The sequence below is a fragment of the Anas platyrhynchos genome, chromosome 1 (genome assembly GCF_047663525.1).
Source record: "Anas platyrhynchos isolate ZD024472 breed Pekin duck chromosome 1, IASCAAS_PekinDuck_T2T, whole genome shotgun sequence".
NCBI lineage: Eukaryota > Metazoa > Chordata > Aves > Anseriformes > Anatidae > Anas > Anas platyrhynchos.
Genome location: NC_092587.1, coordinates 89,221,989 through 89,239,783, shown reverse-complemented (window position 1 = coordinate 89,239,783; position 17,795 = coordinate 89,221,989). Strand labels below are relative to the sequence as shown.

The window sequence follows — 17,795 nt, the reverse complement described above, 5'->3', positions numbered from 1 at the left end:
ACAGTTTTAATTAATCAGTGAGAGGCCCAGGCATGAGGTAATGCTGGAAATGAATGTTTTGAATCCTGTGATTCTTAATAGAGAATTAATGGAAACAGAGGTATTGCTATCTCCTTGGTCAAAACCGTGTGTCATTTGGACAGCATCTAAAGGCAGGCTCTGGGCTGCTGTATGCATAAATTCCTTTGGGTTTAGCGTGTTTTTAGAAGACCAAAACTAAAACAAGAATTTGTGTAATTCATACTGGGAAATAAGGTCTCCTAATCTTTCAAGTTTGCTCGTGCCTGTATTGTCACAATTAAAAGAGAGAAGAGCTCTCTACATTCATCTAGTCTGATCCTTCCTATAAAGTGAGGCCGATACTTCTCACTTACTATTCACACAGATTTTACATGGGTTTCAGCCACTAATAAAGTCAATGCAAGTTGTGTGAATTTTGATTTTCTCAAAGCTTAAATATGCTGTTTCATCGACGTCCACATCAGTGAGTCCCAGCTTCAGCAAAGTAAGTTAAAATTTGACTTGAGAGTTAAAGGGTATGATCCTGCCAAGTGTTCTCTACCCATTGTCCTGACCACGTTCTTCTTCTAAGAGTAACCAGACTTTGAAGAGATTTGAGCCCTTAGATAGTGGTTGTCAGCTTAGGTGGAAGGAAGGAAATGCATGTATTCCATCTCCTCCACAGATGCTCTTGTGCTCTTGTTCATTTGCTCTTATTCTTTGATTCACTCAGTCTTTTCCTTTCCTGTCAATCTCTTCTGCTGGTTAAAGGTTTATCACATTTGAGGTTTTGAGTCAGAGCAAAGCTTTAAGTACCGATTAAGAACATTCCACGTTTCCCTCTGTCAGCTACACCCATCCATAGGCTCTTCCTGCTCCTGTCAAAAATGTCACGTGGTGTTATGTAATCTGCAAAGGAGCAGAAACACTGACATTGTGGCACCTGCTTTGAGCCATAAAAATGTAGAGGGGGAATTTTGCATCAGTATGTATGTGGCATGCAGAGCGCAAGCCTAGGCCACATGGATGGTCTTGCTGCGCTGCAATTCTCTTCCCTTCCTCTACCTCTTTTTATTTATTTTTGACAGTAGCTTGGAGGCAGGGAGGAGAGTAGAATCAGGTCTGAAGAAACTGTAGGTCTCATTAACTTGAGAGGAGTTTTTGCCCTGCTTTTATAGAGCTGCTACGTCATTCAGTTGAAAAGGAAAGATGTCTATAGTCCTGTGTCTTGTGGACAGGTGGCAACATTGCTTTCTTTCATCTGAGTTCTGTCCTGTGACTTAAAAGATCTGTGTTCCTACAAACAACCTATTTCTTCTGAAGATTTTCATTATCACAAGGCTCATAATCTGGGAATAAAATTGAAGTACGAAGTCCATATTATTTATTTTGAAATAAAAAGTTAACTGCAAATATTCTGCTTTTTTGTTTTGTTTTCAATGTCTTTGATTTTCCTATCCTTTGCAGAGTTTTATTCTTTAAAAATAAAAAAGTAAAAAAGAGTTAAATATAGATGTAGATTACATCACTTGGTCTGTAGTACTTATATTTTCTAGAAAGATACAAGTTTACTGCCAAAATATGACTCAAAAGATCAATAGCAAACAATCTGTACAAGTTTACACAAGAGAACTGAAGTATTTAATTCCGTAAGCATTGTGCTTTAAAAGCACACATTGCAAAAATAGATACTTCTTTGGGAAGGCTGTTTTTTTAATTCTCACTGCTGCTTTCAGAAGTATGTCCAAATAGTTGTTACAGGGATTTTTTTCTCAAGAAATCTGTTGCTGCACACTGAGAATGTAGGGGAATTCAAATGGCTGTGGCTCCAAATGCTCACACTTAAGAGGTCAGTCACAATATTTCCATGCACTAAGACAGTCTTAAGTTTTTTAAAAATCATCATTCTTAATTTACAAGTATTTTTATTGTCACAAAGAATTCAAATGGATGTCTGAAAGATGCATTCCTGCTTAATTATATGCTGATCACGGTGGCTGTGGTCAAGGGAAGTGCATTTGCAGTGCTTTGAAAAACAATGCTTTGCAGTGCACGTGATATTTAATATGCTTTAATTAGTTTAAAATTTTAATGGATTATTTTATCTAAAATCTGTGTAAGAAGCGAATGATGCCCTCTCCATGTCTGTGCCTGGTTAACGATATACAGAAGAAAATTATTTGGATGGAATAATACTCAACCAACAGACACACCTATGTGTAAAGGTTATGTTATGTAAAGCCCTATTTTGTTGATTGTCAAACATTTTGCTCTTCTGGCATTGTGTTAATAATTCTTTTAATCCTTCATATGTTGGTCCGTTTAGCACCTCAAGTGTCAGAAGGGAAAGGAAAGGAGAGCTCTCTACTCTCCCCCTTCTTTAATCCAAGACAAAAAAATATGTACAAACCTCTTAAGCTCCTGGAGGAAAAATGTGCACTTTAGCAAAGGATCCCATCCCTTTGTTCAGCTCATGCTTTTTGTTAAACTCTTTGGCTCTCAGTTTAACATTATCTTCACAGTAAATGATAGTTAAAGTCTCCATGGTATTTCTAGCAGTTCCAGGGGATCCTGACCATCTTCAGATTAACATACCTGATAGCACTGGGGGCTTTTAAGCCTTAAATGTTTGAGCATGTCATAGCTTTCAGGCTTGAGAAGAAGCACAAGTTTTAGAAAACAACTGAGAGGAGAAAAGCAGAAATTGGAGAATTAAAAGCTTGGGGTGGGAAAGTAGGGCAACTTAGGTAGTCAGGGCTTTCAGCTTTGGGCTTATTGCTGTGTGTTCCTTAAATTTGGCACTCGCCTGTTGAGCTTGCGAGAACAACCTTCATTATTCTTAGCAGTTTACCCACCACAAAGTTTTGTTCTCCTTTTACAGAAGACTTGTCAAAATGCTATGACAACTAGCTGGTTTTAGACAAACAGAACCTGGCTCTGAAAAGACAGTAAGTCTGCAAGTCAAACATGGAGGGCAGCCATTGGCACTGGAAGAAGTAAGAAACCACAGATTGTTTTCTCATTGGATGAAGAGCTTAAAGCAACGTAAAGTTAATTGAAGAATTCCTTGAAAGTGAAGTCAGACTAAAATAAAAGCTTAGGGGTCTATAATTTACTAAATGTGAAAGCTTTGTAAGCAGTAGTGAAGCTAAAAGTTTGAAAAGAACATGTTTTAGTAAACATATCTGGCTTGTGTTACAGACTGTCCTGTTTTAATTATTTGTCCAAATAATGTAGATTTGCAGTAGGATCTCTAATTAGGCACGGTTTGATTTATTGAGCTGGCCCCATATAAACCATGATGTCATGCTGTACTGCTCGAAATTACAGCTCTGCTCTTGCAGTTTCAAGATGATTATTTTTAACTTTGGAATGTTTCAGTTTTGTGCATCTTGGCTTTTGGCATTGTGAACTTAAGATGTTCTCTGCTCCCCTCCTCCTCCCTCCCCCAGATCAAAGCATTTTGCTGCAATGTAACCAGAATGAAAACCATTGAAATGGACTTCTGAACACTCTCCTCTTTAAATGTTGTTGGTAAATAAGAAGAGAGGCAAGAGTATTCATGCTTGCTGTCAGGGGGGTTGAGAAATAGGTACAGTCAGGATTGAGCTGTGTTTTGCCAGGTGTCCAGATGTTGATGCCATTCCAGAGCAGAAATACTTCATTTATGTCTTTAAAAGGTCTTAGTTTTCTTTTGATGCCATAATTGAAGAAAAGAGGGGGAAAAACAAAGGAGGATCTGCACTACCTGTTGCTGCAGGTAGTAATTATTTACCAGGAACAGGAACTCTCACACACATGAAGTTTACTTATATGTGGTACGTTTTCTGCTCGTTTCCCATTTGAATAGGGAAATATGCCTTTAGTTAAGCCCACGTCTGTTCTGAATACAAAGGGAAGGCTTTTCACAGGAGGATTTCTGCGTTTCCATGCAGGGGAGGTCTCACTCTGCAGAAGTGAGCAGCATCCCCTCCTGCCAGCATCCCTGACCTGGTGCTGCAGGCAATACACAGCATGTGGAGGAACAGAGGACTGAAAGTGAGGTCAGGGACTAGTCTACCCTTCCAACCTCTTCTAGCATAGCAAAAAGAGACCAGGGCAAGGGAACTCTTTCTGTAGAGGTGTCATGGGAACTTTTGGCTAGGACAGGGCCTGTCAGCAAACTGGGAAGGCAGCAAGAGTAAAGGCACCACTTGATTAGCCCTAGGGTAATGGGGTGGGAGCTGTATCTGAGAGGCAGTAGCTGTGTCAAAGCTGGCTCCATTTCTTACCAGAGCCATAAGGAGCGTTTCAGAGTGGGAGGGGAAGGTGAAAATGTCTTCCTGTGGATTTTAGACAGGGAGACTTGGTGAGCTGCCCATGGTAATGATCGCAGCGTTTCAGGCCCGTGTAGGTGGAGAACAGCGCACTTGGAGTCATCATGAAGCTAAACTTCTCAGGAGGAGCCTAGATTACATAACAGCTGACTCAGTTTCTATGCTATAAATTGTGTATATAAACTGGATTGCAGCTTGAAAGACTCATAAACAGCCACGGGATTTCTTAGTTGTTTTTGAAGGGGTACTCCCAAATGAGTATCACATTTTGAGTATCATCAATTATTGACTAGCATGCTGTTTTTAAATGTGTAAATGCTTTTAGGCCTCCCATAGCTAGAGTTTAGCTGATGAAGGTTGGAGAGAAGGCTGCTTGGAGGGGAAAGGAGTTCATGCTCTCTCCATGCTTGGTGCCCGTGAAAGTAAAGGAGTGGAAAGTATGTGCTAGTTTGCTAACAAATGGTATGTGTAGTGGGAAGATTTGCAGTCTAAGCTCAGTTTAAAAATATATATTCATTTGCCTGTTTTGATCTGGCAAAGTTGCCAGCTGAAAACACTTAACCATTTAGAATAAGATGAAAGCCTTAATCCTCTGAGTATTCAGCTTTCCAGTTTGCAGTCAGTACCAGGGGGTCTGTAATGTCTTAATTGTAACCTAACTTCATGTAGTTTAACATTCAGTGAGCTTCCATGTCTTGGTGATTGTAGCCCTATGAGAAGCTTTTCACAGTGGCTGAACTGTGTGAGAACAGGCAGCTTTTGGGGATGCGCAGACCACCTGTCTTGTTTAGTTCTGATGAAAGGAAGCTAAGCGGTAGATCTAAGATAATTTAAGATGAGCTGCTCATGTTTTGTCTTGCATGAACAACACGTACATGTCTTTTTCCTATCAAGCACAAAATCTGAATATAACCTCTTTTGCTGTGTGGCAATTAGATAGCTGAAGTGGATTTTGCCATGAGATTTCTGTGGACTGACTGGCTCTCATACACTCAGTCTCATACACAGGCATGCACATGGGCTGTTTTTGCCCTCATTTTCCTTACTGGATCTGCCCACATCCTTGGTACTGAAGCAGAAGGAGACCTTCAGAACTGTATGACTGACAGGAGTTTAATTATCTTCTTCAGACATTCCTCCACCCCCTCATTCCCACTTTCTCAGCTGCAGTTATTTCTCTTGCCTGGTTTGATCAGGATGAGTGCGCTCAACCAAAAAAGCTGAAGGAGTTCGTCTGTGCTACCCTGTTGTACTTGGATGGAAGATGATCACACCAGCAGTTCAGCTAGCTTAAAGAGTGTTCACCTTCCCTGTGGTGGGTGGGAAAGGGGAGACATCAGAACTATGGAGAAGGTGGCTTTCAGAGGATGTATGGTGGTGCCTGCTCTGTGTCTGGAGGATGGGAAGGCTGGCGCACACAGGCTGGCTGTAACCACAGTTTTGCTTAAGCAAAACTTTGGCTTATTATTGGTTATATCTTGAATTCAGGAGGCAATGCTGAGATGATTCACATCCATTAATTAAACCTCTAACACCATCCTGGGAGGCAAGTTTAGAGAGGAGGAAAGAGAGCTGAGTAGCCTAAAGGTGCAGGGGGAATCTGCTTCAGAGCTGAAATTAAACTTTGGCTGCAGGCATCGAGCCTCTGGAAATTCCTAAACTACTCAAGTTTCATGTCAACACTGTCCAATTACAGCACTGTAATTTAGAGTAATTTATAAATCTGTATCTGTAGTGGATAAGATTTGCATAAACCACATCCATTAACAATAAAAGAACTGCTATTAAATAATTAAGTAATGAGAAAATCACACCATCAGTAACACGATTAAACTGTCTTAGAAGGGCTATCATGCCGTTGTATCTGCCTTCTCCTGAGCACTGAGGAACAGCTGGGTTGTATCAGACTGATGTCCATCTAGCTTTGTGTCTTGTCTACAGCTGTAGCCATTAGCCACGGAAAGATCATAGGAACAGGGCGACATTCTTCTCAAATTCTATTCTGAAATCTATCTCCAGCTTTGAATTTTGGTTTTGATGAAAAATGTGCATGTTAGTAATCCATAGTAAACTGCCTTTTCTAGCGAGCGGTATGACTAAGCACTCCCGAGCCTCCTTCATACATACGCGTTATATTTGCCATCTGCTCGCAGCTTGTTGTGATATGTACTTGCATATGAGGAGTTTCTTTCACAGCAGGATGAGTTCAGCTCTCCACCATAGCCCAGAAAGCTCCAGAAATGTGGTGAAGCCAATTACTTTGTTCTTTTATCCATTTTATAGAAAAATTAGTGGTTATGGGAACGACTAAAAGACCCTTTCCTGCAGCGATTTGAAGAGAAATGAGGAAGGCCCATATAAAATGTAGAAGAGGTTCCTGTGCCTTGTGTTTTCTCCCCACAGCTCTGGAGCTGCCACTGTGCCAAAGTGAGGCCTGTCATTCCTGCTAGCATCAGGACATGCTGGCAGTGAGTGGCTTTTGCATGGATCAGAGGACATCTGATGCACTTCACTGATCTTTGAGAAAAACCTTTTTTTTGTTTCTGCTTCACAGAAGTGAGTGTTTAAAAAAAAAAAAAAAAAAAAAAAAAAAAAACAGCGTATAGTGGCTTTATTAAAATCGAAAAAAAGAAAGTGGATAATTAAATTTAAAAAGTCATTTTGTAGGATATTAGTTACGCTTTATTATGCATGGCTGTTTTAAGTAGTTTTAAATGTTGATGGAACAAGGGAAATCAGAAAAACAGATTTCCCCTACTTTTTGTTGTGGGGCACACAGGTTAAACACCCAGCATGTTGTTCTCGGAAGAAACAGTTTTATTTTGCCTAATGTGGACATGCAGTACTAAAGCTTGCTGTTTTTATGACCGAGCGGTACTAAAATGCTGTTTATTGTCAGTCTTTTCACATCTGAATCATGTTATTTAATCCAGATTTTCTTTGAAACTCCTGCCAGACATGCAGTATGGATGAATACTTGGAGAAACCAATGGGTGTTAGGCACTCTGATGCTTTTAATTGTTTAGACTAATCATGAATTTTACACGTGGAAGGGAAATGCTTATTTCCGTTCTCTGTCTGTTTAGATTTACATGTTGAATGAAGGGTACAGCTGATTTAAAAAAAAAAAAAAAAAAGTGCTGAAAGATAATTATGGGGAATATAGTAGTCTTTTTCTCTGCTTGTGCTATGCTTTTGGGAACAATATGTGTTGAGCTGGAGCTTTTTTAATCAATGACCATATTTCTTTGTTTTGTGTTTTTCTTTCATGCAGAGCCAGGTGAGAAAAAGAGAATAAACAAGAATAAAGCAGTGTCTGTACCCTTCTTTTACTTTTCATAATCCCATTTTCTTAGCTTTTATTGGCATGGTTGCATGGTCTGAAGGATAAGACTCTCAATGAAAAGTGACCCTGTGAAAATATGAATAGTCTCAGGTGATTCCTTTAGTAGACTCTTGAAAACTTGAGTACACCTACCTTATATTAAAGACAAAACTGTGGCTAGTAAGTTTCCATGTTTCCCTCTTATTTCCTACACAGTGGCTAATCATATTGCCACTTTTTTTCCACCATATGCTTGTTGTAGCTAGCATAGCTCATTGCCGTAATAAACTGCTGGCAGTAACACTGGCCAGTGTATGCTATAAAAGAGGATTTGCTTTTATCAGTAAATTGTCATGCTTACAGCTTCAGCCTGTATCTGCATTAAAGCTCTTGTTGCCCCTACTGCTGAGTCTTGACACTTGGTATTGAGACGTTGCAGAAGAAGTTAATGCAATCTCTGATGCTGCCTTCTCCACAGAGAGCAATAATATGAATGGAAGAAGCATTTTGCTAGGAAATAGTGGCATTCAATTTCTTTGTATGTTCATCCAAATCTTTCTAACCAGCTCAGGGAGGACCAGAAAAACTTAACTGCTGGGTTCCTTCCAGAAGGAGAGACCTCCTCCTCCTGGAGTTAAACATCAACATCTCTGCATTTGTTGTACCCAAATCAAACACCAAGGGATTCTCTTTCCATCTATCAAATCAAGAGTTAGTGTGCTCTTGGTCGCATCCTGACCTGATACAGGTTGTGCTTTCCCTTCTGCATCTCTCCCTTTTAAGAAGAATGCTTCTTTTCCTTTTATACCTTACTCTATCTACAAAGGTGACTGAAACCTAAAGAAGAGCTTTGGTACCTGGAAATTTGACTTTTAGTTATAGGAATTAAATACAGTTAAAGATGCTGCCTCTTTCCACAAACTTTGTCATGCCTATCGCTTGTGAAATACTTCAACAACTTTTATGTGATCCTTTATGTATAAAGATTTATTGTTCTTGTTTCTAGGCCTAGTCTTTATCATGTATGCCATGAAAACCAAAGAAATTTACCCAAGGAAAGAGGGGTTTCATTTCTGTTAGGAACATATGTACCTACTCACAATTGCAAAGGTTCTCTGTTTTTGTTGTTGTTTTTTTTTTGTTGTTTTATTTTGTTTTTGTTTTTAAATCATGGCTAGAACATAGCATATGCTGTAATACTTTCCATTTGTAGAGCCCTCTGTTTGATAATTGCAAGCTGCTCTATAAACATTTTTTGGTCTGACAGTCATTTCTCAGAGTCTGGAGCCTTCTCCATTTTTGGTGGGAATGTGGCTAAGGGATTTGTTCAAGATCACCCAGTGGATCATCTGGAGCATAGTAGTAACTTGGAACTGTACATTTTTTGCTTTTGGGATGCTTTGATTAACACATTTTTTCTCTGTGTTACACAGAATGGCATGATGCAATGTACCTAGGAAATAACTAGAAAAAATCATTCAGCTGAAAGTAAAATGCCCAGAGAGTAACTTGAGAGAGTTTGGAGTAACTAATTACTAATTCCTTATATATTTTTTGCATTACGGTCATTGAGGTTAATAGATGAGCTAGATTACTCTTGCTTGCAATCTTAAGAGATTTCCTTTTACACCTTTGAGGCCATATATAGATACTATACTGTATATTGCTTATATCTAAACTTAGGATAATTTCTCAGGTTCCAGAATCAAAAATGTAAGGGTAAGAAGTTTTGATTTGTCTGCTGGTGTTTGTTTTTTTTTCTACCTATCATCTTCCCTGTGATGCCCCAAACCTTTTCATTTTCAGTGTCAGGCCCTCCTCTGGCCCAGCTGCTTTTCTGCCTCTCTGTGTATGTACAGAGCTTGGGTATTCTAGTGGTTGTGTTGATAGCAGGATATTCCCCTAGACATGAAACATAATTTATTAGGTGGGTGGAAGTATTTAAAATGTTTCCTCACACACAGTCACCTGGGAAATACTACTGAGTGTAAAAATGCGGCTGTTCTGATATTTGCTGAATTTTCTGGTGACTGAAAAGAGCTTGAGGAGAATATTTCTTTCCTGTACCATTTGCATACCGTGTTATGCCATTTGCATAACCTGTTACTGAATTTAGCATGTAACATTGATTGCGCTTTTCAGTTTCTAATAGAGATGTGGCACTTGGCAGGCTTGTAAATGATATATTAAGGTTTCTCCCAGGAGTAAACTACGCATGGTTCCAGTTAATAACACTGGTGTTCAGTAAGGAAGAGAACAGACGTGATAGTGGTTTGGGAGGCAGCTGAGGTAACATCAAGGAACATCTGGTGCAAGTTTCCCCAGCAGCTCAAGTAACTGCACAGATGCTAAGTATTTTTTTCCCATATTCTGCCCAACATGTTTTCATGTTCATCACTAACATGGACACCCCCCGGTATATGGCTTGCATTTGAATCAGAGAAAGTTTGCCTAGCAGGCGGGAAAGAATGATTGGGAAGAATTTGGAAATGCATTACTTTAAAATGCATCAGTCAATATAAGAAGAAATCTCATAGTCATTTCTCTTCTATGTCCTGTAATGGTTGTATGTAAGGGAGTCTGTATGACTGGTCAAGGTAAAATCCTCTGTATTTTAGCTGAGGTTGCAGGCTACTCATCTACAGCCACCTCTGAGCCATCAATCAATATACGTAGAATCTCGTAGATGAAGGGTTGGCTTTTTCACGGACCCTTTTCTACATGGAAATTTGAAGATTATTTTGCATGAAAGAATATTAGTTGGTTGCTGAGATCAGAAGGATAGAAAGAACAAGTGAACTGACTGTCCCGTCCTCCCCTCTTGTAACCAAAACACTATCTTTTACAGGGAATGCAACTTTGTTAAGTTTGTGACAAGAGCTGGGAATGTGATTGCACATTGACTTCCAGTAGCATCTTATCACAAATATTTTTCAAACCTTATTTTTCATCACACCTGTATGAGTCATATTAACTCACTTCATCATGGCAACAGACCGCGGACAAACACTTTAGGAGTTTCAGAGCAGCTGCTGGGCTCTTCGGGGTGCCGACAGCACAGCCGCAGATCCCAGCCTACGTGGTCAAAGCTACTTCACCCTTGGGTATTCAGTTTCCATCGAGTGCTACGTTGACAGGGAAGGGCAGTGACTCTTTTCAAAGTCTCAGGCTTTTGCTGCATTCTTCATGGCTTAAACTGGCCGTTTGAGTTGGTCGCTGTCTAAGTGAAGTCTGTTAAGAGGCCACTGTGGGCTGCCTTGTGGTTAGAGCAGCAGCGGAGCTCCTTGCCAAATGTTCCATCGACTTCGGTTGGCCTAATGAAAACTGTTGGTGGGACAAGCTAAACAGGGGTGGGATAGGGTGGGATGCCCTCTGGCACAACCAGGACGAATTACTGGAGACCATAATGGTGTTCTCATTTGAGAAATCTCGTTTAGAGTTTTTCCAAGAATGCATAATTTCAAGTTCTCGTTGCCATGTCTCTTGGCAATCCCACCTAACGTTTGGAAGATTGGCATGAATGTCAATTCCTTTAGAGTAGGCTTAGCTTTTGTGAGTCATGAATGTGCCACTTCTTAGTTTAGCAGGTGCTAGGGACACCCATCTGTTTCTGAACAGCATGGGGGTTTCTTGCTAGTGAAGACAGTCTGCTTGGGTTGAGGAGTTTCTGTTCTTTTTATTAAATGACATTTTAGATAAGTCAGGGTACTTCAGAAATGTGCTCAGTTTTGATCTTTCCGTGCAGACTCACCTAACTTTTCCTGTGGCATTAAGTGCAAAATTTCAAGCTCTATGGCATGTGTTTTCCACTTAACATACCTGAGAAATTTAGACTTGTACTTTCCCCATTGCCCCCAAATGGAGCAAGAATAGGGGAGTAAAAAGTCCTTCATCTTGCTGATTACAGTTTGCAAAGTGTTACGCTACCTCTCATGGATGAATGATGTGGTGCTTTTGCTTTCTTTCTACTCTCTTCTGGTTTACGTTTTCCTGCTTTTTGTTTTCTGACTACTAATTGTGATATGTTTTTGAAACTAATATGGGGAGACAGTAATTAAAAGAAAGACTGAACTTTGATAGATGTCAGCTTTCACTTGCCAACAACTTTGGCCACATGACCAACCTTGGGAGGGGAAAGAGGGAGGCATTCCTCCCCCTGATGAATTCTTAATTATGATAGATGAGTTGCTGTATTATTATGAACATAGCCTAATGGCCATACAGCTAAATATTTACTTGATAGTTTATTTAGAACAGCTTGCTTTCTTTTTAAGCTACAGATTTCTTCGTTGTATCTTTCCTTCAACTCCTTGGTCTTCCTAAACTCATAATCTCAGTATCTGTGATGTTAAAGAAACCAGAGTTTGAGGTCAAAATTTCCATTACATAGCCAGCAAGGAATTTCAAGGAACAATGCCAAAATCACTTAAAAAAATAAATTTACAGGAAAGATGACTCATCAATCAACAATTGCAGTTCTAGAAAATAGAATTAGTTGTATATGTTCTGGATACAGAGAGAGACAAAATGCACCCGGCCTGACAGGCAGGGGGTAAATTAGAGTGATTTTTATTTGTTTCTTTGTTTCCAGAGATTTTTACCTTGGCCTGTGCTTCTTTTTCACCCTAGAAGGAGTCCAAGTAGCACACAACCTAATGTTGCAGGAATCATGCCGCCTCAGAGCTACAGCTATCTAGCAAAAAGAAAAAGGGGTTTCGGCTTATTGAGGCTCGCGCTCGTCAACCAGGCAGCAGAAAGACAAGGGGAACAGTCTCCTCTGGTGTTTAACATCTCTTACAACTGTAAGAAATGTGAAGTGAGGCCACCTGAGAGAGCAAAATGCAGCATTTTATGCTTGGTGGAGGTAATAAGCTTCTGCTTTAGAAGGCAGTAACGTCAGTATTAGAAAGAGGTGATAAAGGCTAGTTTCCTTCCTCCTAAAATACTGAGTAAACAGCATGCAGGAGTGAAAGTCCTGTGAAGGAAACCTACTAAGCTGTGGCAGAGTCTCTGGGGAGCCTGGAGCTGGCCTGCTCTTGGTGACAGTTCATGTAATGTCCAGCCACTGGTGGTGAAGGCATGTGTCTGGGGCTTCTTGTCTTCTGCCTCGAGCTGCACAATTTTTCTGCTGGGTTAACTTTACATGAGGAGGAGGAGTAATGGGCGCTGGGACCTCAAGGGTATGGTGCTGGAGGAGGCTCTGCCACATGCCATAGCGGTTTGTTTTTTTGGTAGCCCTGTTTGCTTATTTGTCTTAACAGGTGGAAGGGAAGGGAAGAGAGGGGAAGAAATGGTGTAACCACTCACTGTACCTCTCACAGATGGTAGACTGGGTGGCTTGTAAGTCTGTGTGCCTCTCCCTGCAACTAGCCATTGTGGTTCTGTCAGGCTTTCTTCCGCATGAGGTGCTTCAGAAGAACAGCTACCAATTAAAGGTGTGACTTCTGACTGCATCACTTTGGTCTTAGAATGAATGCATCTGAGATTGTAATTCTTTGTAAGTAGGAAGCATGTTCTTGTAGTCTCCAAACTAGATGTTGTTTATGCTTGTACATGAGTAACCTTGTAGTACCTGCTTTTTGAAATGGGATGTGGACTGCAAGCAAACCCTGCTTGCCTCTGCCTGCCATGTTTTACTGCATTTCAGCTTGATGCTTCAATATATCATATGTCTGATATGTTATAGCATATTTTATCTCACTTCGTGTACTGAAGCAGGTAATGTTTACAAGCACATACACCACTGCTCATCTCTTCTAGAGTCTAAACCTGACGGGGTCACAGGGACATCTTCTTTGTCAGCCTCTTCCCTCAGGGAAGAGGGCCTGCAAGCTGCAGGTAAAAGGTTGGACTTTTCAAACTGAGTAATTTTGAAAATACTTATTAGAAACTGCTGAGACACCTCTGATAGAGGCCCTATCATCTGAATGTTCCCTGGTTCCTACTGTTCCTTCAGCTGCATTGCCAGCATGAGGCCATGCAGTGAAGGGAGCTCAGTGCCATGGCTGGTTTGGGAGCCTGGCCCCTCACCAGGAGAGAGCTCAGCACATTGGGAAGCAGCTCACATTAGCTTAAGGTGAAGTGGGGGCAGCAGCGATGGGGCTGGAGAGACCTTCTGAGGGTTAAATTGAAGTGCTGAAGAAAGCAATACATCCCCTCATCTGCTTCCCTTCTGCTTAGGTTTTGTTCCTTCATAGCTTGGATTTTTATTTATTTATTTATTTTTGAATGTAAGTGCAGAGAATTGGGTCATGGATGACACATGTGAGTGATGTCCACAATACTTCCAGCGTTCAGAGCATAATACAAGACCCATCTCTCAACTTCACCTTGCCCTCAAGGTTGATAATGAAACAAGACCAAAACAGTTTCTCCCCCTCTTCCTCAAGAAGTATTCCCTTTTATCCTTAAAGGTTGGGGAGCCTAGCAACTATCTGTCTGTTTTATTTTCCTTAAGATGCTGTGATACCATGGTGATGAGTTATTAATAAAACTCCAGGCAGATGGAGAGAGCTTTTAACTGAGAAACTTCTTGGGTGTTTTTTTTTTTCTTCTTTTTTTTTCTTTCCATGCATCCAAGAATAACCATATATGAGCAAATGTCATGATTTGGTCTTTGGGGTAAAGAGTAGCTGAGCATTTAGCATAAAAATACAACTTAATCTGCAAATAAATCAGAGCAGACTTTTTGCTTAAATGTTAAAATACCACTGAAGTTTATGGAAGAGCAAATAATTGTAAAGCACTGCATGCATTATTTTAAATACATGAACGTAATGAATTAGGTCTGAGATTTTTTGGGGGACTGTTGCATTTCTGAGCGTGCTAAGAGCTATTATAAGCGCAGTAACAGAGTTTCCCATACAGCACTGTGCTCTGTTTCAGTGGCACTGACTCAAAACTCTGTAAGTCTTTATACTAATGTGCAGTAATCTCTATAACAGTGACACTAATCCCTTCTTCTAATGTGGAACTTGAATTTAAAAATCTGTGAAATATAGCTTTAAAGCAGCTTTTGGGACTTATTAATTTGCAAAGCCTCCACCAGTCATCCATACAAATGGGAACGTCTTTCTAAAAACAGAGCAAAGGGGTAGTTACATTTGGGAAAAACTGTGCAGCTTTGACAGTTATGTCTGTTTTTTGTTTGTTTGTTGTGTTTTGTTTTTTTTCTTTTTTAAAAGTGTGAATGGCATTAATTGCATAACACAAGCATCGACTTTGGTTAACAAACAAATGCTGCCAAATTTTTATGTTCTCCTACACAAACGATGCATACTGACTCCATCATCTGATTTTAGTGCACTAGGCTCATCATCAGTCAGTTTGCAGTATGCTTAAGCTACTGCTAAAGGTTTGGGGTGATAATGTCCTACATGGCAGCATTACAAAGCTTCCTGAAGTTCTGATTGATCAGCTGCTCAGATGCCAGTGGAAAAAAAGCAGACATCTCCACAAATGTTGAAAGCTGGACAGAAGATTTCTTTTTAATATTTGACTTATTAATTTCAGATGAAACTGGTAGTTATTAAACTGCTAGGCTCTTAAAAGCCTCCAAATGCTTTGACTTCAGAAAAATTTCTTTCCCTGTTTTGTGGTCTTGACCAGGAATTGAACTGTGGCAGTGAAACTCCCCAGCTGAATGGGTGAGACGTAAGACATAAGACAAACCATGCCATGCATTTGGTATGTCTGTAGCACATCATGCCTTAGGTAATGCTGTGTCCTAATACACTTCGCACACATTGTACAACACCAAGAGAGATTGTCTTTGCCTAGTACTTTCTTTGAATAAGGTAAAACCCTGGTTAGAAATCTGCAGCTAATGTGTGAGGGTTTGTCCAGGCACCTACCTAATCGGCACAGGGAGAGCATCTAGGTGATATTAGCCTCTTCAGTCCCATTGACATTCCATGGGATTTAGATGTTTAACTCATGTAGGGAATTCTGAAAGCATTACACGTGATACATAACCTCATTTCCCCCCTTTCCTCTTTACCCTCCAGTATATAGGATAATCCATGTCCTTTCAATGGAATCCATTTTACTCCGTAATCTAAAAATTGCCTTCAAACTAATAACGAATGATCAAAGCACACAGAAGAACTAAGTGCAAAATTTACATGACCTCCTAACTGAGGTATTTGTAAAATATAGGTGAAGTGTTGAGAACTGCTGTGACATTTTATTCCATACAGGCATGTCAGTGATTTTATAAAGAATTCCAGCAGAGTGAAACAACCACCAGTCTTTCTGCTGTGGGCGTGAGGTACTCAATTTTTTTTTCCTGCCAAGAATTCTTCCAAGTGGAACTTATTTTATTTTTTGTCATTTTGGGGTTGCTGGTGGTTGGGGGTTTTTAAACAAATAAACAAAGGAGCAAAACAAGATGTTCCATGTGGAAAATGTGCTATTATTCTCCAGAGAAGCCTTTTTAGTAGAGAAACATTAGGAAAAGGGACATTCTTGATGAAGCAATGGTCAGGGAAGCTAGAGGAAGAAGTACATTACATTAAAATGTTTTGCTGTCATTGGAGCAATGATTCTCTTCTGCTTGTAAGGTTTTACCAACTAATAGGATAAAATGTTCTAACTTAACAAACCACCTCTCCTTGGATATCCTTTACCTTTGAGAAAATTTTTGTCTAGGTTTACCTGCAGCTCTGGCCGTGGTGCTTTTGGGTCTGGCAGCATTGTGATAAAGAAATGGCAATGAGCTATGAAAAAAAATGTAATTTTCTTGTCTGTACTTAATGTTGAAGTTCTCGTGCATGTGGGACTGGGCTCTGTCCCTCGTGCATGGCCTTCTGCTGGGACTCCCTTGTATATGTTTTATTACAGAGAGACACACCGTCATCTTGTTTTACCATAGGGAAAGGGAAAACATGTCTCTCAGTATCCAACTAAGTGTACTTGTGGTTTTTAGGAATATACAAGAGGGTCTGTTGCTACTGTTTATTATTTCTATTTGTGCAGTGCCAGAGGGACCTCACTCGTGAGCCATGATGCTGAACAGGGAACGTTATTCAAGCAGGAGAAAGATGATTTCTTCTTGAGAGAGCCTGACTCATACTGCAGTATAAAGCTGTGCAGAAATACCTCACCTAGTTTTGAACGAGCTTCCTGCAACACTGGAAATACAAGTATGCTAGCGCTGTCCTTGGGTATATTGTGCTTGTGTGTTCCGTATGTGTAGATACGCTACAAAATCTCAGGGATTTAGCACTATATTGGGCTTGCAGATACCCTCAGTGAGACGGCAACAGAGTACAGGGAATGAAGTACAGAAGTACTGAAGTACAGAAGCACAGAGTACAGAAGGATGCAGACAGATGGGGAATTTATAGGAGCAGCTAGAGGTAAAATAAGCTTTGGTTAGGGTGGGGGCAGTGGTATTTCCTATGGATTTAGGCTTAGGATTTTTCTTCCCTCAAAGTAAATGCTCCTAGGAGGAGCCATACACCTGGCAAAACAGGAAGAGTGATTTGAGGAGGTCAAGCATCACACCCAAGAATCAAAGCTCTGAGCTGACCATGGTGTGGCTGAGGAGTTGTTTCCACACACCTTAACGACGTGAATTTGGTGTACAGGTAGAGGCAGAAACCCTCTGGAAAAACAGCTTGGTGATAAGAGCTGGAATATTTTTTCCTACGACTCATTAGTTCTCCAGTTTACGAATTGCTTCACCATATTTGGGATCCTGGACGCTTATTGCCTGATAAGGAAAAGTTGTTACTATTTATAATTTGGGTTTTATTACTCAGACTGCTGTGATGTCTAAGTGCTTCTGTAAGAAGGAATGTAATATAGAAGATAATGTAAACTCTAAATCTAATGAGGGAATTGCAATAGACAGAGTTGTGTGTGTGTGCTTTGCAGGCTGTGTTTTGTGCTGTTCATTTTAAATTTCTGTTCAGGTAACCAAAAATACATCGACTCTGTGGTAGAAAGTCATTTACTAAAGGCATCCTGATGAAAATGCTGATGAAATTTCAATGCTAATGCAAGTGCACAAATGAGCTTTTAAGGTAATCAAGGAAGTAGTGCCTTCATTAATTTGATAGAGATGTTAGGCAACTTTCTTAAAGGTGTCTCTTGCAGTTTGAACTGTACTGGACTAAAGTTCATTGGATATAGAATGGCTTAAGGATTAC

At 40.2% G+C, this 17,795-nt stretch overlaps 2 protein-coding genes across 5 annotated transcripts in view; both read left to right on the top strand.

The window, feature by feature from the left end:
- The window catches only part of CMSS1 (cms1 ribosomal small subunit homolog), a 239,064-nt gene that overhangs the window by 119,689 nt on the left and 101,580 nt on the right, over positions 1-17,795 (top strand). Inside the window, exon 2 of one of the 3 annotated variants that reach the window (XM_072023207.1) lies at positions 16,618-16,784. The exons of the other annotated variants lie outside the window; for them this stretch is intronic. Coding sequence (XP_071879308.1) covers positions 16,618-16,784 — 167 coding nt within the window. The remainder of the gene's footprint in view (positions 1-16,617; positions 16,785-17,795) is intronic. 3 annotated transcript variants of the gene reach the window in all.
- Positions 1-17,795, top strand: part of TOMM70 (translocase of outer mitochondrial membrane 70) — a 287,143-nt gene that overhangs the window by 189,087 nt on the left and 80,261 nt on the right. The window lies entirely within an intron of this gene.